Here is a 19,793-nt window from a genome sequence, read left to right as displayed (position 1 = left end):
GCTGCCCTTGTCAAAAAAATATACAGCTATTACCTTTGCAGCGTCTCTCATCTCTGAAAAGACTCATTGCTCCTTGTTGCCACGTCTTGTCTGGCATGTGTGTTTCCACATGAATGTAAGACCTCCTCAAGGCCACTCTTTATGCACACTTGATAGATAGATAGATAGATGATATTATCAGGATATCAGTGGCTGGAGTGGGGCAATTTTTTTCTATGTGGTAGCAGGAAGCTTCAAGGTCATTCTAAAGCTAAAGGTTTTGATGCAGTAGAAATCAAGCTAGTGAGGTGAAGCTTATAATTCACTTAAAGCTGTACTTGCTTATAAAGTCTCGGTCATGCTTGGAAATGTTAAGAAATGTCACTGAATGAGTATTATAACTAGTTATAACTAGAAGAAATTAGAAATACAAAACTGTTCACAGCTAGAAGATCTGCATAAGATTTAGAACCTAATCAGATGGAGTGATGAAATTTCTCCAGCCATTTACGTAACAGGTTGATTGTGTATAACGAAGCACATGTGGTGTTTACTATGTTATTATGTCTTTTAGCAGACGGCTGGATCATTGCCCTTGTAGTGAGATTTAATAGGTTGAAGGCCACACTTCTTGCCATAACATAGGCAGAAAATCTAAATAGACTTGATGGTGTGTATGTGCACATATATATGTGTGTGTGTTCATGTATTTATATAAGGTTTTTCTCACATTTATAAGTGCATATTTGGCTGTTTTTCCACACTAAGGTTACCCCAGGTATCTTTTCCTCTATATCAGGTTGACAGTGTGTAAGCAGCACCTTTCCCTGGCTCTCTTAAAAGTCATGTGCCGTGAGTTGCTGCAGCAGTTCATGCATGCATGTGCGTGCGAACAAACCGGCACATATGTCTGTGTATGTGCTCTTAAGTAATTTGAAACAAGCCAAGGATTTCAAGGATGGTTGTGGTGTGTATTTGAACGAGTGTGATGCCTCCAGGCTGGGATACACCCACATTGCCTTTTGAACATATAGCAACCCCACTAAGAAACACAGAGCGAGGGATTCAACAGTGAGGCAGCCAAGTGCGCCACAGCCTTAGGTGACATTAGATTAATATAACAGTCCAGGAAATACCTTGAACTTGACAGTGTTTCATAAAATTGATAAAATGTTTTTCCCAGCCTGGTGGAGCATGAGGGGGGCACCAAAGATGAGGAACACTCTTATCGTTTCCATCGCTTTGCTGTTCTGCCACGCAGCAGGGGGGAGAGAGACCTTAATTTATTCGGCGCGCTGACTCGGTTGATTTCCATCCTAAGGTCATCAGTGAAATGGCTACTGCTGTGAAAGGCTGCAGTGCTGCGAGGCTGCTGCAGCAGCATGAAGCCGCAGTGCTATCTGTGTATGTGCGCACGACTGCCCGACGGGGGGGGGGGGGGGGGGGGGGGCTGGGGGGGGGCAAAACAACAAAGACTAAGAGAGGGAAAGACAGAGGATGAGACCCAGCTGCTTTGCAGAGTAACTTGCCTCAAACCCATTTTGTAATGCAACGGTCGAGTCTTGGCTTGAGCCGATTGCATAGACAATCAAACGCAGCCTTGAGACAATCACCTGGCTGGGTTTTTGTCGGTGTTTGTGCTGGTTGTAACGGGAAATCGATCACTATCTTTAAAGGGATTGTTTATTAAACTTACAATACATAACCACTACACAAGTTTTCCATATGAACGCACCCGAAACAGTTGTACAGTTTGATGAAATTCTCATTTGATTTGTACAGAATCTGTAAGTAGGTACTTGCCATGTTGCTTGCCACCATCCATGTTGTTGTAGCAGCTGTTCTTGAAGAGGTGGATAGAGGCACGACTTTCCTGACAGCTTTTGCAGTAATGACTAATGTCAAAATTATATGGAGTGAAATCCTTCAAAGTGGATATTGCTCTATGTTTACACAGCAAATCGGAAAGCTGATAAATTCTCAAAACTGTGTGTTCGAGTCGTATCATTTGAATTAGTCAATGTTAGAATCCAGAACCTTGTCAATTCATTACTTACTAGACTGGTATAAGCTTGCACTTAAACTCAGTGTATACAGGATGTATGTGTGCAGTCTGTAGGCAAGTTCATTCTTGTGTCACACCCTTTACTCATAGAGATTGCATAGAAGGGGCCTCATCTTGCGGATTGCAGGTTGCCCCTTCTGATTTTCAGTATTACACACAGACACACACACACACACACACACAAACGCACGCACACACCGAGGGTTTTTCCAGAGATAAAAATGATTGCACTCATTAATAACAGTGGTCAATGCTAAACGTGTGAACGTCTGTGTAAAGGTTGGCTAAAGCTATCCGCAGATAGAAAGACAGGGATAGAGAGAGCTTGAAGCTACGGTTAATGAAGACAAGCAGCCGCCATCATCTTGCTTCCCCCAGAGGCAGTCTGGCCTCATGGCTGCCTCAGAAAAGTGGTCGGTGTGGAGAATCATCGCTCAGTATCATAACCTTCCACCACCTGCTGCATGGTAGTCCAGCAAGTGTGTGTGTGTGTGTTTAAGACGATCTCAAGATGTGTTCAGGGCATAGGTCACTAAAAGGGTGAAACCTGACAATAGATGAGGTCTCAGGGGAATGTGCACTCCAATAGAGAGCAAACACGTGTCAGTCAATGGCCGGTAAAGACATCCATATTTGTAAGTAGGCCCTCATTTTTAGCTTGATCCCCACATAGTTTCAACCTCCTGCAGTGCCTATTTATGTGTATAAATATTCTATGCTAAGGCTCAACTTGCAATTGAAAGGTAGCACCGAATGAAATTGGACATTTCTCACTGGTTTATAATCACAAATTTCAAAAGCAGTTAGCAATTCCATCATATTCAAGAATCTTGTGCGCAGGCATGAGGTTTCAAAAAACGTGTGTCAGATGAATGTAACCTGCACTAATTTGACTGATAGAATATTGAAGCCACAATGTAGCTCTTAAAAGAACAGATTAGCTTGTATATTATAACCCCCCGATACCAAATGTAGCTGACCAACAAACACATGCTGGGTTTTACGAAGACATTTGTTTCTTCTGCTCTGGCACTGGAGCTATTCTTATTGTTGCTTCTGAATAATGGAAGTGTGTAGCCTTCAAACAAGCTGCATGTCTAAATCATACCAGATGCTACAAACCAAGTTGGGTGGCTTATATGGGTTCTGACACGGCTACCAATAAAAATGAATAAAACCACGTTTCAGTGCTAAAAATAGTGGTAGCGTCTGTCTTGAGTTAGTTCGGTAAAAGCATCAGATTTCAATGTTTGGCGTAATTCAGATTATAGCATGGTTCAGTTTTATTAGAATTTGTAATACAGATATGTTCTTTGATTTTACAGGACAGTTTATGCACTAAATATTCAGTCTGAATGACGATAAACCTGTGGCTATACAACAACCTGTCATTGATCACTATATTGGTCTTGGGCTACTACAACAAACTGTGAAGCTACATGAAATGAAAAATGTATCAATTCTATGTTTTTTGTCTGTCTATTCCTTTACCTCAGACATAAACCACTTCCTAGTGCAGCATTTAGAGAGTGTGTTGGTGTGGACTTCATGCTTCAGGGGAATAACATTATAGTACATGTGATGTACTTTTAATTTCGCCGTAGGATGGGTCATGTGTTGTAATAGAGAGCAGCAAGCACAGGGCTGCCTCTGCTGCACAGCACTCATTTGAAATTAGTTTTGGTCAAAAGTCTTGTCCCTAGGGGGCGCTGCCCCACTCATAGTGAGAGAGAGTGAGAGCGTGACATGAGAGGAATGTGTTGATGGAAAATGCAGCTGGGCGGCTGATTGTTCCAACATCATCAGTCATGCTGGGGCCCACCAGCAGATCTCGCGCTCTCTGTCTCTCTCTCTCTCTCTCTCTCTTTCTCACTCTCACTCTTTCTCACATGCACTCGCACAGACACTTGCAATCCTGTGAAGCAGCTCACAAATGCTTCCCTGCACACAACACCTGGCTGTATGATGAAAGGTAATCCATTTCTGCCTAGGAACTCTAGCCCAAACCATTATTTGGCTTTAATGCAGGTTTTAACCTCAGAGTCACAAAACAAGTGGCAAACGTTTAGGCTATTTCTTTTGTGCCAGTCATCCTTCTGCTTTGCCATGTCCTATCTTGTATAACAACGACACTTTGTTTCTGTCAAAATGTGTTCTTCTTTACATAACAAACCAAGACTCCCTTGTTTTCTCATAACCTCTTTCATAATCCCCTCTAGGAATGTAGTTTGACCATAGGCTGTGGTGAGGTGGCATGGAGTTAGGCCCTAAAGTAGCGGTCTGATCAAACGTGACCAAGTAAAAATAGCCTGGCAAAAAGCCAAGTCATTTGACTGGGGACAGAATATGGGACTGTTCTGAAAAAATTATTTTGCTTCAAGTAGTGATTAATTCGTAAGCAGTAAGTTAATGTAAGTGAACTTTAACCTTTCATTTGCAAACCTTGGAAGTGCCATGTGGGTGGACAAGTGGGTGATCTCTTTCCTGAGGGTGAAAAAAAGTTCTGATACTTGTTCTGTGACTTGCTGATATGCTTTGACCACTTTGTTTCATTCAACAGATTCATAAAGACATGAACAATTGTATGGCACCCTGATATACCATACTCCTCATCTGTTTTCAGACTCTCCCAGTTAAACTTGGCCTGCATGTAGAGAGGCACGTGAGCGTGTGCATGTCGGAGTGTGTCAGCAAGTGTTTTGGATTATGATCCCGAAGTTCCTACATACTCAGACTGCTGGACGCTGTGAGGTTTATTTGACCTTTAACCCAGGAGTCAGATTCTTTATGCTGGTTGTCTGGGAGGGTAAGGTGCACTCCACTTTGCAGTCCTGAGCACTTAAGGAGCATATATTTCCCATGCTGCTAAGCAGACATCACTCTTATTCCACTAGCATTTTCTGTTTCTCTCTTATTTTGTAGCCACTGGTGCATGTTGGTGCTGCTGGTCTTGCCCAGTCCAAATTTGTTACTTGATTAAGGTTATTGGGGGGTGAGCTCTGTTTTCCCCATCAGGCTGAACGGCACAGGAACCGTGACAAGCAGAGCAGCTGTGAAAGGGCTGTAGACTGGTGCCTTGGTGGATGGGTGGGGTCAGATTTGGCTTTCCCCAGGGCAGCCAGCTCACCCCAGCGCCCCGACACCACCATTTCACGCCCATCACTGTTCGAGGGTGGCCGCCTGCTCATGCAAGTCTGTCTGGGGGGATGGAGATCTGACGCCAGAAGCATGTCGTCACTCCACACCAGTGTGAGGATATGAGTGCATGTGTGAGTCCATGTCAGTGGAACAGAGAACAACAGACTAGGAAACAGCAATCAGATATTTTTTGGATTGCTTAGCTGGCAGAAAGTTACTTCTGTGAGATCCCTTGGATAAAAAACACTGGCACGGCAAGCTGTAGGATTTGGAGGCCCCAAATGGACCCAGATGTGTCTTTATATCCTTTGCCCGTCTTGCTGGTGTCACTTTGTGAGGGGCAGAGAGTGGCTGTCGTGCCTGGGATTGGGGTTGGGGCTAGCTCTGGGGCAGAGGCACAAAGGACTCTGGGGCTCCAGGGTTACCCTCTGCCCCATACTGCTGATCAGCGCTGGAAAGGGTGTGGTTGTAGGAGGCCATGTCAAGGGAGAGCTGTACTTCTGATACCCACTGTGTTGCTTTTGTTACTGGGTCTGGGCACCTACCTGCTCCTTCTGAACCGTGTTCTGATCCCTAGTGGAAATCCTGACCTGCCGGACCTCCTCAGAAGTGAGGACGAAGATGTTGAAGAGGAGGCCGACCTCACAGGGAACACTACTCCTTCATGGATGCTTATCACACTTACTGGCATGACTGACACTCCTCCCACCACATTCTCCATTCAGGAGACCGTAGCCGTGTCTGTGTTGGCACCTGGAACAGCCTTGTCCCTGGCATCCTCCAGCCCCACACCTAGTAGCACCCCACCCCCTCTGGGTAAGTGCCCAACTCCTCTGCTTGCTTTTACATTTGCCCTATTGTGCAATCACATGCAATAGCGTTCTTTGATTTCTCTCTGCGACGTCTCTGAAATGATTGTGGGAGGACAAGACCGGGCACATCAGCTATGCAGCAGGAAAAAGGGCAAAGGGAGAGAAAAATAAAAGCATGTTAATCAAAATGAAAAAGACAGGACGAGGTCCACCCAAAGTCCTTTTTGGGGGGATTACATATCCCCTATTGTTTCTTTCTCTGATTACAGTGGTGTTTTTTAGTCAAGGGCCGCGGCTCCTGAAAGCGGCTTTTTAGAGCATTAACACTGGTATGTTTTGTTTACGACTCTTGCAAATTCTTCAGACAGATATTTGGCCTCGTTATGTTTGTTGTATATGTCTCCAGGCATCATGTGCTTCCTTTGAACACCTTTTGTGGTGGATTATGTAAGCAGTAAACAGAGCTGCTGTGGTGACTGAAAGGTCAGAGGTCAATCTTTCAAATACATATAAAGGTTTTTTTTAGGCATGTAATGTGTGTCTGAATCAGATGAAAGTACAAGAGAGTTACGATGAACTTCCATCACAGGCCTGAAATGAACTGGCGTGAATCTTATTAACCATGAATTTTCTTCGCAAAGTGAAATATTTGGAGTTGTTTAACATTTTTCTTTTTTTATTATTATTATTTTTTTCAACCTGTTGCACCACATGTTTAAACCTTGTTATCAATAGTCATTGATCTCTTTATAAATCACTTAACAATTTGATCAATAAGTGCAGCTAGTCTAGCCAACTAGACAACAATTGGCTAAATTTCACTTAACTGTCTTCTTGATTACAAAGCACACCTCAAAGCCCCAATTAGGGAATAGTTCTGTTTTGACCACAACACAGCAAAACATACAGCTTCTACAGTGTGTGTGTGTGTGTGTGTGTGTGTGTGAGTGTGACTGTTTCAGCAATCAGAGCTTTAAAGATTAAAGAGACTTTGTGTATGATTTAAAGTGATTTTGTGTTCCTAGTTCTGTTAATGCACCTTTTATTTGGAATGAACTGCAGAATATTTCTTGGGATTTTTCTAATTGATAACTGTTATGACAAGCATTACATTTTTTTTTGTTCTTGCTCATGCTGATGTGCTTTTGAATGTTTTTATGGATTGTGTTTTACATGCTGTTGCATAGTTTTCTGTGACAGGGCCCCTATGGGGAAAAGGCTTGGCTCTGAGTTGTTATCTTGCCTGTATAAACAATTATTTTAAATTACTGATATTGATTAGAACCATGTGTCATCTCTAGACATTTATTTGAGGAGTGAGGTCTGCAAACGATTTCTGTAAAAGGGGGAAAAAATGCCGTGTGTCTTATGTGGCTTATGCAGTTACAGGATTCTGGGGCATTTTGTTCTGGTTTTTGCTTTTGAATTCCTTTAAACTCGTAGGAATGTCACAGGCAGAGGTGAAGGCAATACGTTAAAACAAAATGACAGACATCTGCTTTCCAGAAAACTTTGCACATTTTCTGTCAATATTTTTTCCTTTTGATGAACCTGCACTTCTGGAGTGCTGCAAATGAAAAAAGCTCTGAAAAGAGCTATATATCATTTGCTGGGACTGTGTGAGTTATTGTCTTTGTTGAATACATGAATGGCAGCCAGTAGCTGAACCATAGATCTTCTAGAGATAATGAGACAAACATGGATTTTACATCACTTACACACCTACAACTGCATTGTGCACTCACATATTTGTAACATTACACACCTTAGTAACATCTCTTAACATTGTATTTCTCCAATCTCAGATGTTGAAATGATGGTTTGTGATTCACTAACCACATTTATTGTGGAGTGCATCTATTTACACAAATCCAGTCATTTTACCCTGGAAAGCAAATACACAAGCCTATTCATCACCATATACACTCATGCATGTGGACTGCAGCAGCCTGGTGTCTAATCAGATGGAGCCCTCTGGTCTATGAAAACAATTGCTCCGAGACTTATCTGATGAATTAGATTAGCTTTTTCTCTGTGGTAGGCCACATGTGTTGGTTTAGGGGTTCGTGATGTAGTGGTGTATGTTGCAGGATGTCTTTCTGAAGGTTTTGGGAAGCCCTTAAGAAGAGAGGCATGTTTCAGATAATGAAAACCACACCAAAGCTGGAAGAACGTATAAAGTCTAAACTGACCTTTTGGCTCAGTGATTAGAGGTCTGTGTTGCGGCTGTAACAAATGAGACCCCCGGATATTTCGAGACTCACAGGGAGAAAGGCTGCTGGTACAAGGGCCTGACATAAAGCATGTATAGTGCATCCTTCCTGTTCGTGATGTACTGAATTATTTAGCATGCTTTTCAAAATCCTGAAGTACAAATCACTTCTTTCTGTCACAAACCGCAAGTCGAAAAAAATATTGAATTGTGAAGACTGTTTCAGCCCCTAGTAAGCCCCTAGTGAGTATGTGTACAGTGCACAGAACTCCAGAAGAAGAAAGAAAACATTCTGAGCATTAGGGGCCTCTCCTTTCAATTTTACGACTTTCCTAGAACCCTTTGGCGAACATGGAAAGATAGATGTTTATGAAGCTTTCCAGATGGCCTAGTTTTGTCTCCCCACCCTACCTCCGGATTCCCTTTTAAGTTCTTTAACCATGGAGGAATTATCAACTCAGGAGCTAAGATCACCGGCCAAACTGGAGATGGAGGCAGCGACCTCATTTAGGGGCCCAAGTTTTTGGCTTTTCTCTCTGAGGTAACCTCTTAAGGTTCTGTATAGTGTTTCCAATTTAGACAAGGTTTCAAATGGAACCAATTTGAAAGGTGACCGATTCTTAATGACCTAGTGTTGTCACCATCAGGCAAGGTCAACCTGACGATAACCATGTTTGCACAAAATGAGCATGAAAAGCAATAGAATGAAATAATAATCTCACCAGTGATTTAAGGGCTGGACTTTCTGAGTGGTATGAGGCAAATTAACAAGGGTGACCAGGTGAAAGTGACCTTGCTGGAGTAGACTGCGTTGTTGCTACAGCTCAGGGTAATGCAGCATTGCTGAAAGTACACTAAGCAAGAAACAGAGAGAGGCCAAATCAGTGATTCCTGTCAGCTAATAGCCCAGGAGCACTCACTGTGCCCCAGGCTGGAGGACTTCGGAAGCAGATTCAACTCTCAGCTTGGAGAAGAAATGCTGAATAGCGACAACAAATGCCATTCCGGATATGAAGTATCTCATTTTCACCCCCTCCATCATCCGGATGAAGACAGGAACCAAGCGTGGGAAAGGCCTTTAGCTACTACGTATCCATATAGAGCACAGTGAAAGGATTTAGTTAATTATTTGTTGTTGAATTCCAACGATGAAGGATGTATCTCCCCATTTCATTCAGTGCGTAGAATGAGTGAATTTGCCTGTATTGGCGTGTCCTTCCTACTTCCAGTCAGTCACACTCTTTTCCTGTGGCACATGCTGTCTCAGCAGGTATTTACAGCATGCTCCCAGACATCCAACAGCGAGATGATGAAAATAACAGATACATAGAGGAATACTGTAGTTATGTAATTGACATAACTCCATAACTGAAAGGAGGGAAATCTGTTCACAGGGTCAGCAGGCATGAGCATGTCAGACAACGCTGTCATCAACCACTAACAGGCTGGCTTTCAGGAGGAAATAATGCTCCTTATAATGTTTAGTAGGAATAAAAACATGGAATCAGGAATACCTGACCTTCTGCTGGTAGAGATTCTTCTGAAGATCTGGTAGAAATGAGCAAACATTTTGAATGATGGGTGTAGTCGAGTCGAGTTGGGTAATTTTGTGCTCTCTGTTTCCACAGGCACAAAAATGTGCTTGTCCCTTCCTGACTGGGGTGTTTATTTCAACCAGAATGCAAAACATTTCACTGTGGCGATGTTTAAAACTTTAAATCAGGATCACAAATAGCTTGAAGATAAATCTTTTGGTGGGGGTGGGTGGTTGGCGGGGGTCTCGTTTGAGGAACAGGCTACTAACCAAAAATGCTAGCATGGTCAACATGAATAGGAGGTAGCCAAACACACAGAGTCAATGATTAGCAGATTAGCATACAAATACTATTATGAGCTATGATGTGTTACCATTTTTGTCTCATCCATCCATTGGCTCTATGTGCCATTATTATGGAAGGCAGCATTTCCCATTATAACCCCATATTATTGGTCTGGCTCTTGGAAATTAGAGCTAGTAATGAGGCTTCTCTCTAGATCTCTGGCAGAGGGACCACCAGGCTGATGGATACTTCTCTTTAAAGATCACTGAAGTGATGTATCTCACAGGAACTCAGTTGTATATTGAGTCCAATATGTCTACAGAGGACCTCGGGGAGCCTCACTCCATACAGGGAGGATGGAGAACACACTACTCAGCAGCTTCTTTTGCTTTATGGTCAGCTCTCTCTGCTCCCTGCGTGTGTACTGTGTAAGCCAACAGAACATTGTTATTACCTCTGCTGTTGCTCCGCATGCCATTTCACGACACACCGTGCAATAAATAGATAATAAGGTGATGAAGAAAAGGCAAAGAAAAAGAGATAGATGCTGACTGGCGGTGTCAGAAGTGTAGTCATGTGATGCGTTAGATTTAATCAGGATTTCTTCTGATCTAAAATATGCTTTGTTCTATGAAGTTTCAGTTGATCAGCATGTCTGAACATTTAGCACCAACTGGCTAAGAGCTCCTGTGGTTTGAGACACTGTATGAAACACTGTTATCTTGACAAAATTACCTAAAAACAAATGATACGTTTAGAGACAGAGCAGCTTTTCTTCTCATTAGAAGGTTTGACACATGGCTTCTAGATGAATCTGAAGCATGTGCAGCATAACACAAACTTGTATAGTGGGAGAATCTATATGGATTTCACACATTAATACACTCTTACAGCCTCAGAAGCAGTTTGCTTGCACAATGCTAATGTAAGCATTCCTCGTTAGCAATATTAGCTTTAGAATTCCAGTGTTTATAAGTAAACCGTCTCTGTTTATTTCTCCTTTAAGTGCATCAAAAGGAATAAATCTTATCATTTTACACCAGGGTAAGAATTTCTTTTCACAATACAAAAAAAATCTAAAACCAAACGATGTAACAGAATTGGCACATGGTAATTTACTAATATTAACTGGGCTAGCCAGCTCTCTTTGCACAGAACTATGTTAATATTACCAGCTGAATAGCTAGCTCATTTTTTTAACCTCATCTGTAGCTGCTATTTGTCTGCAGAAGCCAACTAAAAAGATTGCTAGCTGATGTTGAAATATTTTATTACTTCTTTAAATCTACATGCTAGCAGGAAAGCTGTTATTTTTGTAAGCTTGTAGATGAGTGGGCTATAAATCTAATATTAGCAAGCTAATATTAGAGTAGTTATTATATAATTACAATTAGCTAAATTTTCGTTCTGACTGGTGGCAGTATCTGAGGAAGGGAGATAGAGGAAGGGTTAAGGTATACTTGATATTTGGCTTTACTAAAAGTTTACGTTTAATATCCTTAGTCCATGAAGTGCTCAGCTGTACTGTTTAGCATGCTGTAATCGAATCTTTCTGTTGTTGACATTTGAGGGGAGGTTTGCATGTCTTACTCCACTTGTTCTGTAAAAAGTCACATACCGGTACATCTCTCAGGAAGTCGTTTGCGGTTTTCACAGATTTTTGTTTTCAGAATTTTATCATGTGGTATTTTTATGTTTGAGTTGTGGCATGACGACTCCCAAGCCAAGAGCTGAGATTAAATAGCTCAGAGACTTCACAGATTATAGGCTTTGTGCTGCAATAAACTTTGACTAATTTTAGTGCACTTAGAGTAAAGCATTAAAAATGTAATGAAAAGTGTTATGCACAAACATGTTATTTTAATAAACAGTAAAGCACAGAGACGCTTGTAAATAAAATTAGCTTTATGCTTTGTGCTATATTATGATATACACTATATTGCCAAAAGTATTCGCTCACCCATCCAAATAATCAGAATCAGGTGTTCCAATCACTTCCATGGCCACAGGTGTATAAAATCAAGCACCTAGGCATGCGGACTGTTTTTACAAACATTTGTGAAAGAATGGGTCGCTCTCAGGAGCTCAGTGAATTCCAGCGTGGAACTGTGATAGGATGCCACCTGTGCAACAAATCCAGTCGTGAAATTTCCTCGCTCCTAAATATTCCACAGTCAACTGTCAGCTGTATTATAAGAACGTGGAAGTGTTTGGGAACGACAGCAACTCAGCCACGAAGTGGTAGGCCACGTAAACTGACGGAGCGGGGTCAGCGGATGCTGAGGCGCATAGTGCGAAGAGGTCGCCAACTTTCTGCAGAGTCAATCGCTACAGACCTCCAAACTTCATGTGGCCTTCAGATTAGCTCAAGAACAGTGTGCAGAGAGCTTCATGGAATGGGTTTCCATGGCCGAGCAGCTGCATCCAAGCCATACATCACCAAGTGCAATGCAAAGCGTCGGATGCAGTGGTGTAAAGCACGCCGCCACTGGACTCTAGAGCAGTGGAGACGCGTTCTCTGGAGTGATGAATCGCGCTTCTCCATCTGGCAATCTGATGGATGAGTCTGGGTTTGGCGGTTGCCAGGAGAACGGTACTTGTCTGACTGCATTGTGCCAAGTGTAAAGTTTGGTGGAGGGGGGATTATGGTGTGGGGTTGTTTTTCAGGAGCTGGGCTTGGCCCCTTAGTTCCAGTGAAAGGAACTCTGAATGCTTCAGCATACCAAGACATTTTGGACAATTCCATGCTCCCAACTTTGTGGGAACAGTTTGGAGCTGGCCCCTTCCTCTTCCAACATGACTGTGCACCAGTGACCAAAGCAAGGTCCATAAAGACATGGATGACTGAGTCTGGTGTGGATGAACTTGACTGGCCTGCACAGAGTCCTGACCTCAACCCGATAGAACACCTTTGGGATGAATTAGAGCGGAGAGCTGAGAGCTGAGAGCCAGGCCTTCTCGTCCAACATCAGTGTGTGACCTCACAAATGCGCTTCTGGAAGAATGGTCAAAAATTCCCATAAACACACTCCTAAACCTTGTGGACAGCCTTCCCAGAAGAGTTGAAGCTGTTATAGCTGCAAAGGGTGGACCGACGTCATATTGAACCCTATGGATTAGGAATGGGATGTCACTTAAGTTCATATACGAGTCAAGGCAGGTGAGCGAATACTTTTGGCAATATAGTGTATTTAAGGATGTAAAATAGAAAGAGAAACTAGTAATTAAAAACACATTGTGTTTACATGACACTAAAATGTTCCAAAATAGTTTGTTTTGAACAAAATCTGTTTTTTATATTGAATGAAAAATGCCCGTTACAGTAGGGTGGGGAAGCACTTTTCAAGAGAGCTACAGTCCACACTTTACAACCGTGCTAAGCAGAAAAGCATCCCAGAATGCACAACATGTCAAAGGATGGGCTACAACAGCTCCTAAAGGAGTCTGAGGTTATATTATTGGGTATCACATGTTTACATTTGATGTCATTTTGTGCATTGTTCTGCTGCTACCTGATTGGCTGATTGGATACCTGCATGCAGGAATGTGAAGGTGTTCCTAATAATGTGGACGGTGACAGTAGGAAAACTTCCCAAATCAAGATGTGTGGATTTTCTTCCCTGGTCAACTAATGCCCTATCCAGCATTTGCATTCTGGAACACGACTGGCTGTTTTGTTTTGTGACACAATAACACTTTCATGAGTGACACAGAATGATGAGAAGAAACGAATACTGTACTCTTTAACACTGTACTCACCTTTCAGTAGGAACACAGTGAGGATGAGGAGTTATCAGCACACTGGTATTAACACACATGCGGAGTTTTTCTCCTTCGTTGTAGGTCAAATGGTCCAAGAGAGCCAGATGTGCACTCGTTGTTGTTAGTCTATGATGAGCTTGTCTTGGTGGGAGGCTACTGATTTCTTCTCCGCGAGTACAACCCCATCACTGCTTTATTCACTCCGAGATAGAAGACTTTTTCTTTACTGGTTCTCTGAGTGACTTTGCCGTCTGGCTGCCTCGCCCCAGGCTACATTGTGCTGAGCACAGATCCTGTCACATTCTAGGCTGTTGCTCATTTTCACACAACATTTTTTAAGGAAAATTCAAGCGGATTAACGTCTGGAGACGGAGAAGAGTTTTGCAGAGACTTAATACATGATGGTTTTCACAGTAGATAAAAAATAATAAAAAATTCTGGAGTCTCAGATAAAGCGACCGACTTTTATTGGCTTTCTTTTCTGGGAATGTTGCTCTTAACCACTATAAAAGATGAATGAAACCAGAGACCTGTGTTAGGCACATATGAGCATGTTTCACCTCATTAATTAAGACTTGTCACCTTTCTGAAGCACAAGCAAAGAGTGTCAGTTTCTGGGAATTTTTTTTGTTGCTTTCTGGATAGAAAATAGAACACTTTGATCTTGATAAAGCATGTGTATGTGTGTGAGTGTGTGTCGGTTTGCATGTGCATACTTGTCCCATCCGTTTGGCAAGTCTGTATCACTGTGGCTAGTGGTCATGACACTTTCAGTAATTATTATAGTAGAATTTCACACCGTGTTTCACACTCATCTGGGAGACTTTGCAGCTGCGTGAACATTCAGCCTGTTGATCGTTGGAGAATATGTTCCTGGTACAGTTTGTCCTTCAACATTCAGAGATTTGGCAAACAGACTAATAGCTTTGCTCGGCTATGAGAATCGCTGATCTTGACCTCACACACAATAGTTAATAAATGGCGTTGGTACGTGCCAACAGGAAATGACTTCCGCTGTCAGTCATTACTCGTCTCTTGTTTCAGTTCAACAGTCACACATGTACCTCACGAGCTGTGTTTGGATGAAAGCCATGGACAGACATGTAAACTTCAACCGTGTGCTTGTAACAAAACCCCCTGCGAAAACATCCAGCGTTTTAATTACGGCGTAATCACATCATGCAGATCTTTTGTACTCCTGTTTACCGGGTTGTACTGATTATTTTCTCATCGAGCAACTTCACAGCAAGGCGGCATTTGCTGTTCTAGTTTCTGTAGAAGTCTAAACCTAATGTGCTGTTAGTGAGTTGTTAGTATTTATACAGTAGGCATGCTACTCCAGCTGTTACAGCGCTCCTCTAAATCAGCTATCGGAGTGGCAGCTGCTACAGATGTTTATGGAGTGAAACACGAGCTTTCAGTATTAAACTCTGCTAATGATGTTTATAAGATTTTCCAAGAATTAAAGGTGCTGTTTGTAATATTAAGAAACCATGAATTATTATATGACCAAAGAATAAGATCCAACTTACTGAAAAAATCCGATCATGTAATGGATTAGGTCTGTTTCTTCATTTCAAGGAATTTTATTCAAAACCTTTCCACTCAGTAATGCTAAGGTGTACATCATTTTAACCATGGGGGTGGAGTTCATTTGGGAGAGGGATTTGGGAGATTGTAATTAAGGAGCACCGACATTATGAGCAGTAGTAGTTTCTAAAAATAGCTTCTTTAAGATGAAGTCTAGAAACAATCCCGAACTACAGCAACACTGAAGGAACAAAAACTAAAACATACTAAAGCTATATCTAGAAGCGTTTTCTCTTGCTGGTTTAGAAGAACTACTTTGTGTCAAATAAAAATGCCTGGCACATCAGTGTGACTTGTAAAGTCTAATTGTAAGACAGAGGGTTTCCCCGTCAGAGAGGGTTCCAGGTAGAAGTGTATATATAGAGAAGCTCCAGAGTGAGTACTGTGTGTAATGTTAATCTTCATTTTAAGCAGACAGAACTGAGTGTACATCTTATACTCCAGCGTGAAGAGCCTGCTCGAATCTAGCAAGACATTAAGCCATTCACGAATACTAAATCAACACAGGCACATGGAGTGTTCCTGTACTCTCTCTCTCTCGGAAATGTTTATCTTTTCACATTGAACATCTTGAGACGCCATCAAGGCTGTTGAGATGGAGAGGAGATTTGTGACGGCGACTAAGAGGTCATTGTTGTGAAGTGAATGGCTGTTTTTATTACGCTGTTTAGATAGGCTGCTCGGCGGGATAAGATGGCCATTATGCACAGCTAACACGACCCGCATGATCTAATGAATGTTATCTCACTGGGATAGCCCACTGTGTCAAAGCCTGCTTCTTTTATTTCCTTTGAAAATGATGACTTTCTCAGCAGCGACGTGTGTCGCGGAGTTTTGCCGAGACCTGCCCGTGCAGTTGTAGCCGTGTTGTGATGCTAACGCGATAATTGTTTGTCTTTCCTCAGTAACCACAGCGTTACCTCCGGGCTCAGGCCACGAAAGAAGATGCAACGAGACAGAGAAGGGATACTGCGTGAACAACGGCGAGTGTTACTTCATCCATGGTATAAATCAGCTCTCCTGCAAGTGAGTTCCTCTCCCTTCTACTTTCCCACAGTTAATTTATGACACGTTTGTGTATAGCTATGGGTGAATCACTGCATTCATTCTTCACATCACTCTCTCCATTTTGTTCACTTTAGACCTTTGTAAATGAATGCTAATTTTTTTTGTAATAATCATTTTATCATTTGATTTTATAAGAATACACACAAGACACACACCTACACATGTTCCACCTTTTTAAATAGACGTCTCAAAGGTTGGAGTATCAGCGGATGATTAAGCGGTACTCATTAAATCCATTGCTTTATTTTGAGTACATAGGCTCTTCAGCACAAGCCAAATGGTATCCATCAAATATATCTTGTCCTATTTTTTCTAAGCCACCTCCATCATCCCTCCCTCGCTTTCTCTCCATTGCGGGTCTTCAGCAGTACCCCTTGATCCCCTCTTGCTCTCAAGCTTACTTGAGAGCCAACAGGTTGACTCATTGGTGCAGATGTTGAGGAGTGTGATTTCTCTCTCTCTCTCTCTCTCTTGCTCTCTCTGTGATGTGTATGGAAAAGCGAAGATGGGCCTCTCACCCTACACGATTAGTGTGCTAGAGGGAAATGTATTAGACCTCTCCAACATGCCATGTCACACTGGTTTAGAGCTGGTGCAAATATTTACAAGAGGCCGAGGCCTCTTAGAAGGTAAATAGGGTTGTTGCTTACATTTCATTTTCACTGGTAAAAACACGCTTTCGCACAGATGCTTTTTGGATATCTGAAGATGACTTGTTATGGGCCGAAATAACATTCTGGCCCTTATTATTAAAACAGTCTACCGCTGACTAAGGGTGTGTAGCTGTACATGGGGTCTTTTTTGGCAAGATCCAGGAGCCTGTTTGTGCAGGAGTGTTCGGATAAACATACATGTATATAAATGCTGTGAATATATAGTGTACATGGGGCTACAGAACAAATACAGTGAAAACAATACAGTGCTGCAGTACAGCAACACTAACGGTACTAAAAAAAACTAAACTATAGCCATGCATATAAACTGAAATAATGTTGATTTAGAAGCACTTCATCAACTCAAGCCTACAACAGTGTGACTTTCACTCTTTAACAAACTGCACTGTTTAAATAGTATCTGAATTATTATAAATATTTTTATTATTATTTTTGGATCACATGACATGATTGTGGTCATTTTAGATTTGTTATATTAACATATTAAAAATAAAAATGAAATATGTTCTGCATCGCTGTGAGTAAATAAATATTTAAAAGGCGATTTCAGATGATAAAAGTGCTTCTATGTGAACGCCTTAGTTTAAGAAAACAGAGAGGTTTTCACCTTCCTGGGTTTAAAATACCTAGTGCAGAGCTACAGCATCTGCTTGCTTTGTCTGTAGCATATGTATAAAATTTGAGTATTAAAAAAAAAAAAAAAAAACACGTGACAGTCGTAATATGTTGACTTTTACTTATGAGGATGGTGGAGAGCTCCTGGAAGGCTGACCTGGGTTTTCTGAGTGTTCCTGCTATAGGCTTTGTGTGTGTGTGTGTAGATATATATCTATATATCTGTGTGTGTGTACACGTGGCTGCTGGAATACTGCTCAGCAAGCAAGCATCGAGGACACGGCTGCAACAGCCATTCAATATGCTGTGTACAAATTGGAGGGAGCAATAACTCAATTGCTGCAGCTAATTCACTCACGGGGGAGTTACGGGTCCAGAAAAGTCAGATAATGCAGTCAAGGCCTGCAGGGAATTGTTGCCCCAAAGCCATCTTGTTCAATATAGGCTGGGCTTGTGTGGGTATTACTCACTGGCTGAACAAGTCCAGCAGACAGCCTGCCTCATATTTATGCCCTGGCTCTTTCACTTTGAAATATAAAGTACACACACACACAAACACACACACATCCACAGAGGGAAGCAGGGGGTAACGGATGATCCTGACCATAATTATTTGCCCGCTGTGAAGGTGCAGAGGTGTATTTCATGGTGTGGCGTGTTGAGCCTGCCACACATGGACAGTGTTGTCACACTGGCGTGGAGATAAGGAGAGGACACAAGCCAGCAAGCAAGGAGATTTATGGTCCGGCGCACGGAGATCTATTACACAACCTGTCTGATCTGAATGGAGCACTTTTTCTGGGTCTTCTGTAATAAATCGGTAGCAGGCATAACGTCTGTCAGTTACCAAGCAAACAGTCAATTGAATTGGCCAATATATCATGGGATACGCATTATTACAAAACCTGATCACAGACGACATACGTAACGTCTTTAAATGCTGAAACTGAAATATGGATGGTGTATTGCTTCATGTTAAATGACTGAAAATCGTGCCAGAAGTCAAAGAAAATCAGATTTGCATTTTTCTTCAGTATAAATAATAAAGTAGACAAAAGGAAAAACATTAATGGATAATTCGATTGCTTTATTTTGTTGATCGTGCATCTTTGTTTTCCTTGTTGTATTTATGTCACGTCGTTCTTGCTGCTGGATTTCCTTCGTGGTAAAGTTATCTGTGAATCAGCATCAGTGGGCAGTATCAGCTGTTATCGCTGGTTTATGTAAGAGAGTCGAGTCAACTTCAAACCACAGATCTCTGCCTCAAACATCTCTGCTCATTTGCGGTAACGTTAGCTGTTTGAGCACTACAGTAAAACATGATGCAGTTAAAGATATCATTACCAGACCTTTTAGGAGTTAGCTAGCAAGGACAATGAATACTAGCTAGGTAATGTTATTAACAGAGTGGATCAAAGTGGTTTAACTCGGCTTAGTGATTGGATGGAAAGACCCCCATGACTGGAAGATTTATGGAAGATTGCCTACTTTAGTCCTGAAGCCAAAGTTACGCTTGTGTGCCGGATGAATGATTAAAGGATATGACTGAAATAGAGCAAGAAAGTCAGACACAGGACACAGATGTAGCAGTGCTCTCCGAGTTAGGACGGACTACTCTTTGTTTCTGGGTCAGAACGCTGGTCCCAACTCACTCTCCACAGTGTTAAAGTGACCCAGAGTTGGCCAGCAAACTATGCCAGACCTTGTTTCTTCTTTTCTCTTTTAGCTCTTGGATGAAGCCCATACATTATCGAGAGACATCTGATATATCTCAGTTTTTCCACTGATGGATACAGAGCAATGGAAATTTGGCTCCTTGTCCAGGGACACACATGCATATCTGATTAAGGTAGACGAATCATTGGTCAGAGGTTCAGGATGGAGTAAAATGGAGAAGCCTTGCTATTATGTGATGAGAGGGGAAAAAAAAGAGGAAATGACATTTGGTGTCAGTAGGATTTTGATGAAGTGGACAGGCATCTGTGTAAATACCTGGATTCTGTGAAGTTGCTGGGCAAGCAGACTGACTAGGACTCGGGCAAACAGAATGTTTACACA

General features: G+C 42.0%; 1 protein-coding gene across 6 annotated transcripts in view; it reads left to right on the top strand.

The window, feature by feature from the left end:
• Positions 1-19,793, top strand: part of nrg2a (neuregulin 2a) — an 87,255-nt gene that overhangs the window by 51,550 nt on the left and 15,912 nt on the right. For all 6 annotated transcript variants that reach the window (XM_058416273.1, XM_058416275.1, XM_058416274.1 and 3 more), the window contains exon 4: positions 16,284-16,404. In XM_058416273.1, coding sequence (XP_058272256.1) covers positions 16,284-16,404 — 121 coding nt within the window. The remainder of the gene's footprint in view (positions 1-16,283; positions 16,405-19,793) is intronic.

Source organism: Hemibagrus wyckioides, linkage group LG18 (assembly GCF_019097595.1).
Source record: "Hemibagrus wyckioides isolate EC202008001 linkage group LG18, SWU_Hwy_1.0, whole genome shotgun sequence".
Lineage (NCBI taxonomy): Eukaryota > Metazoa > Chordata > Actinopteri > Siluriformes > Bagridae > Hemibagrus > Hemibagrus wyckioides.
The sequence above is the reverse complement of the archived record's forward strand: the minus strand, read 5'-3'. Positions and strand labels throughout refer to the sequence as shown.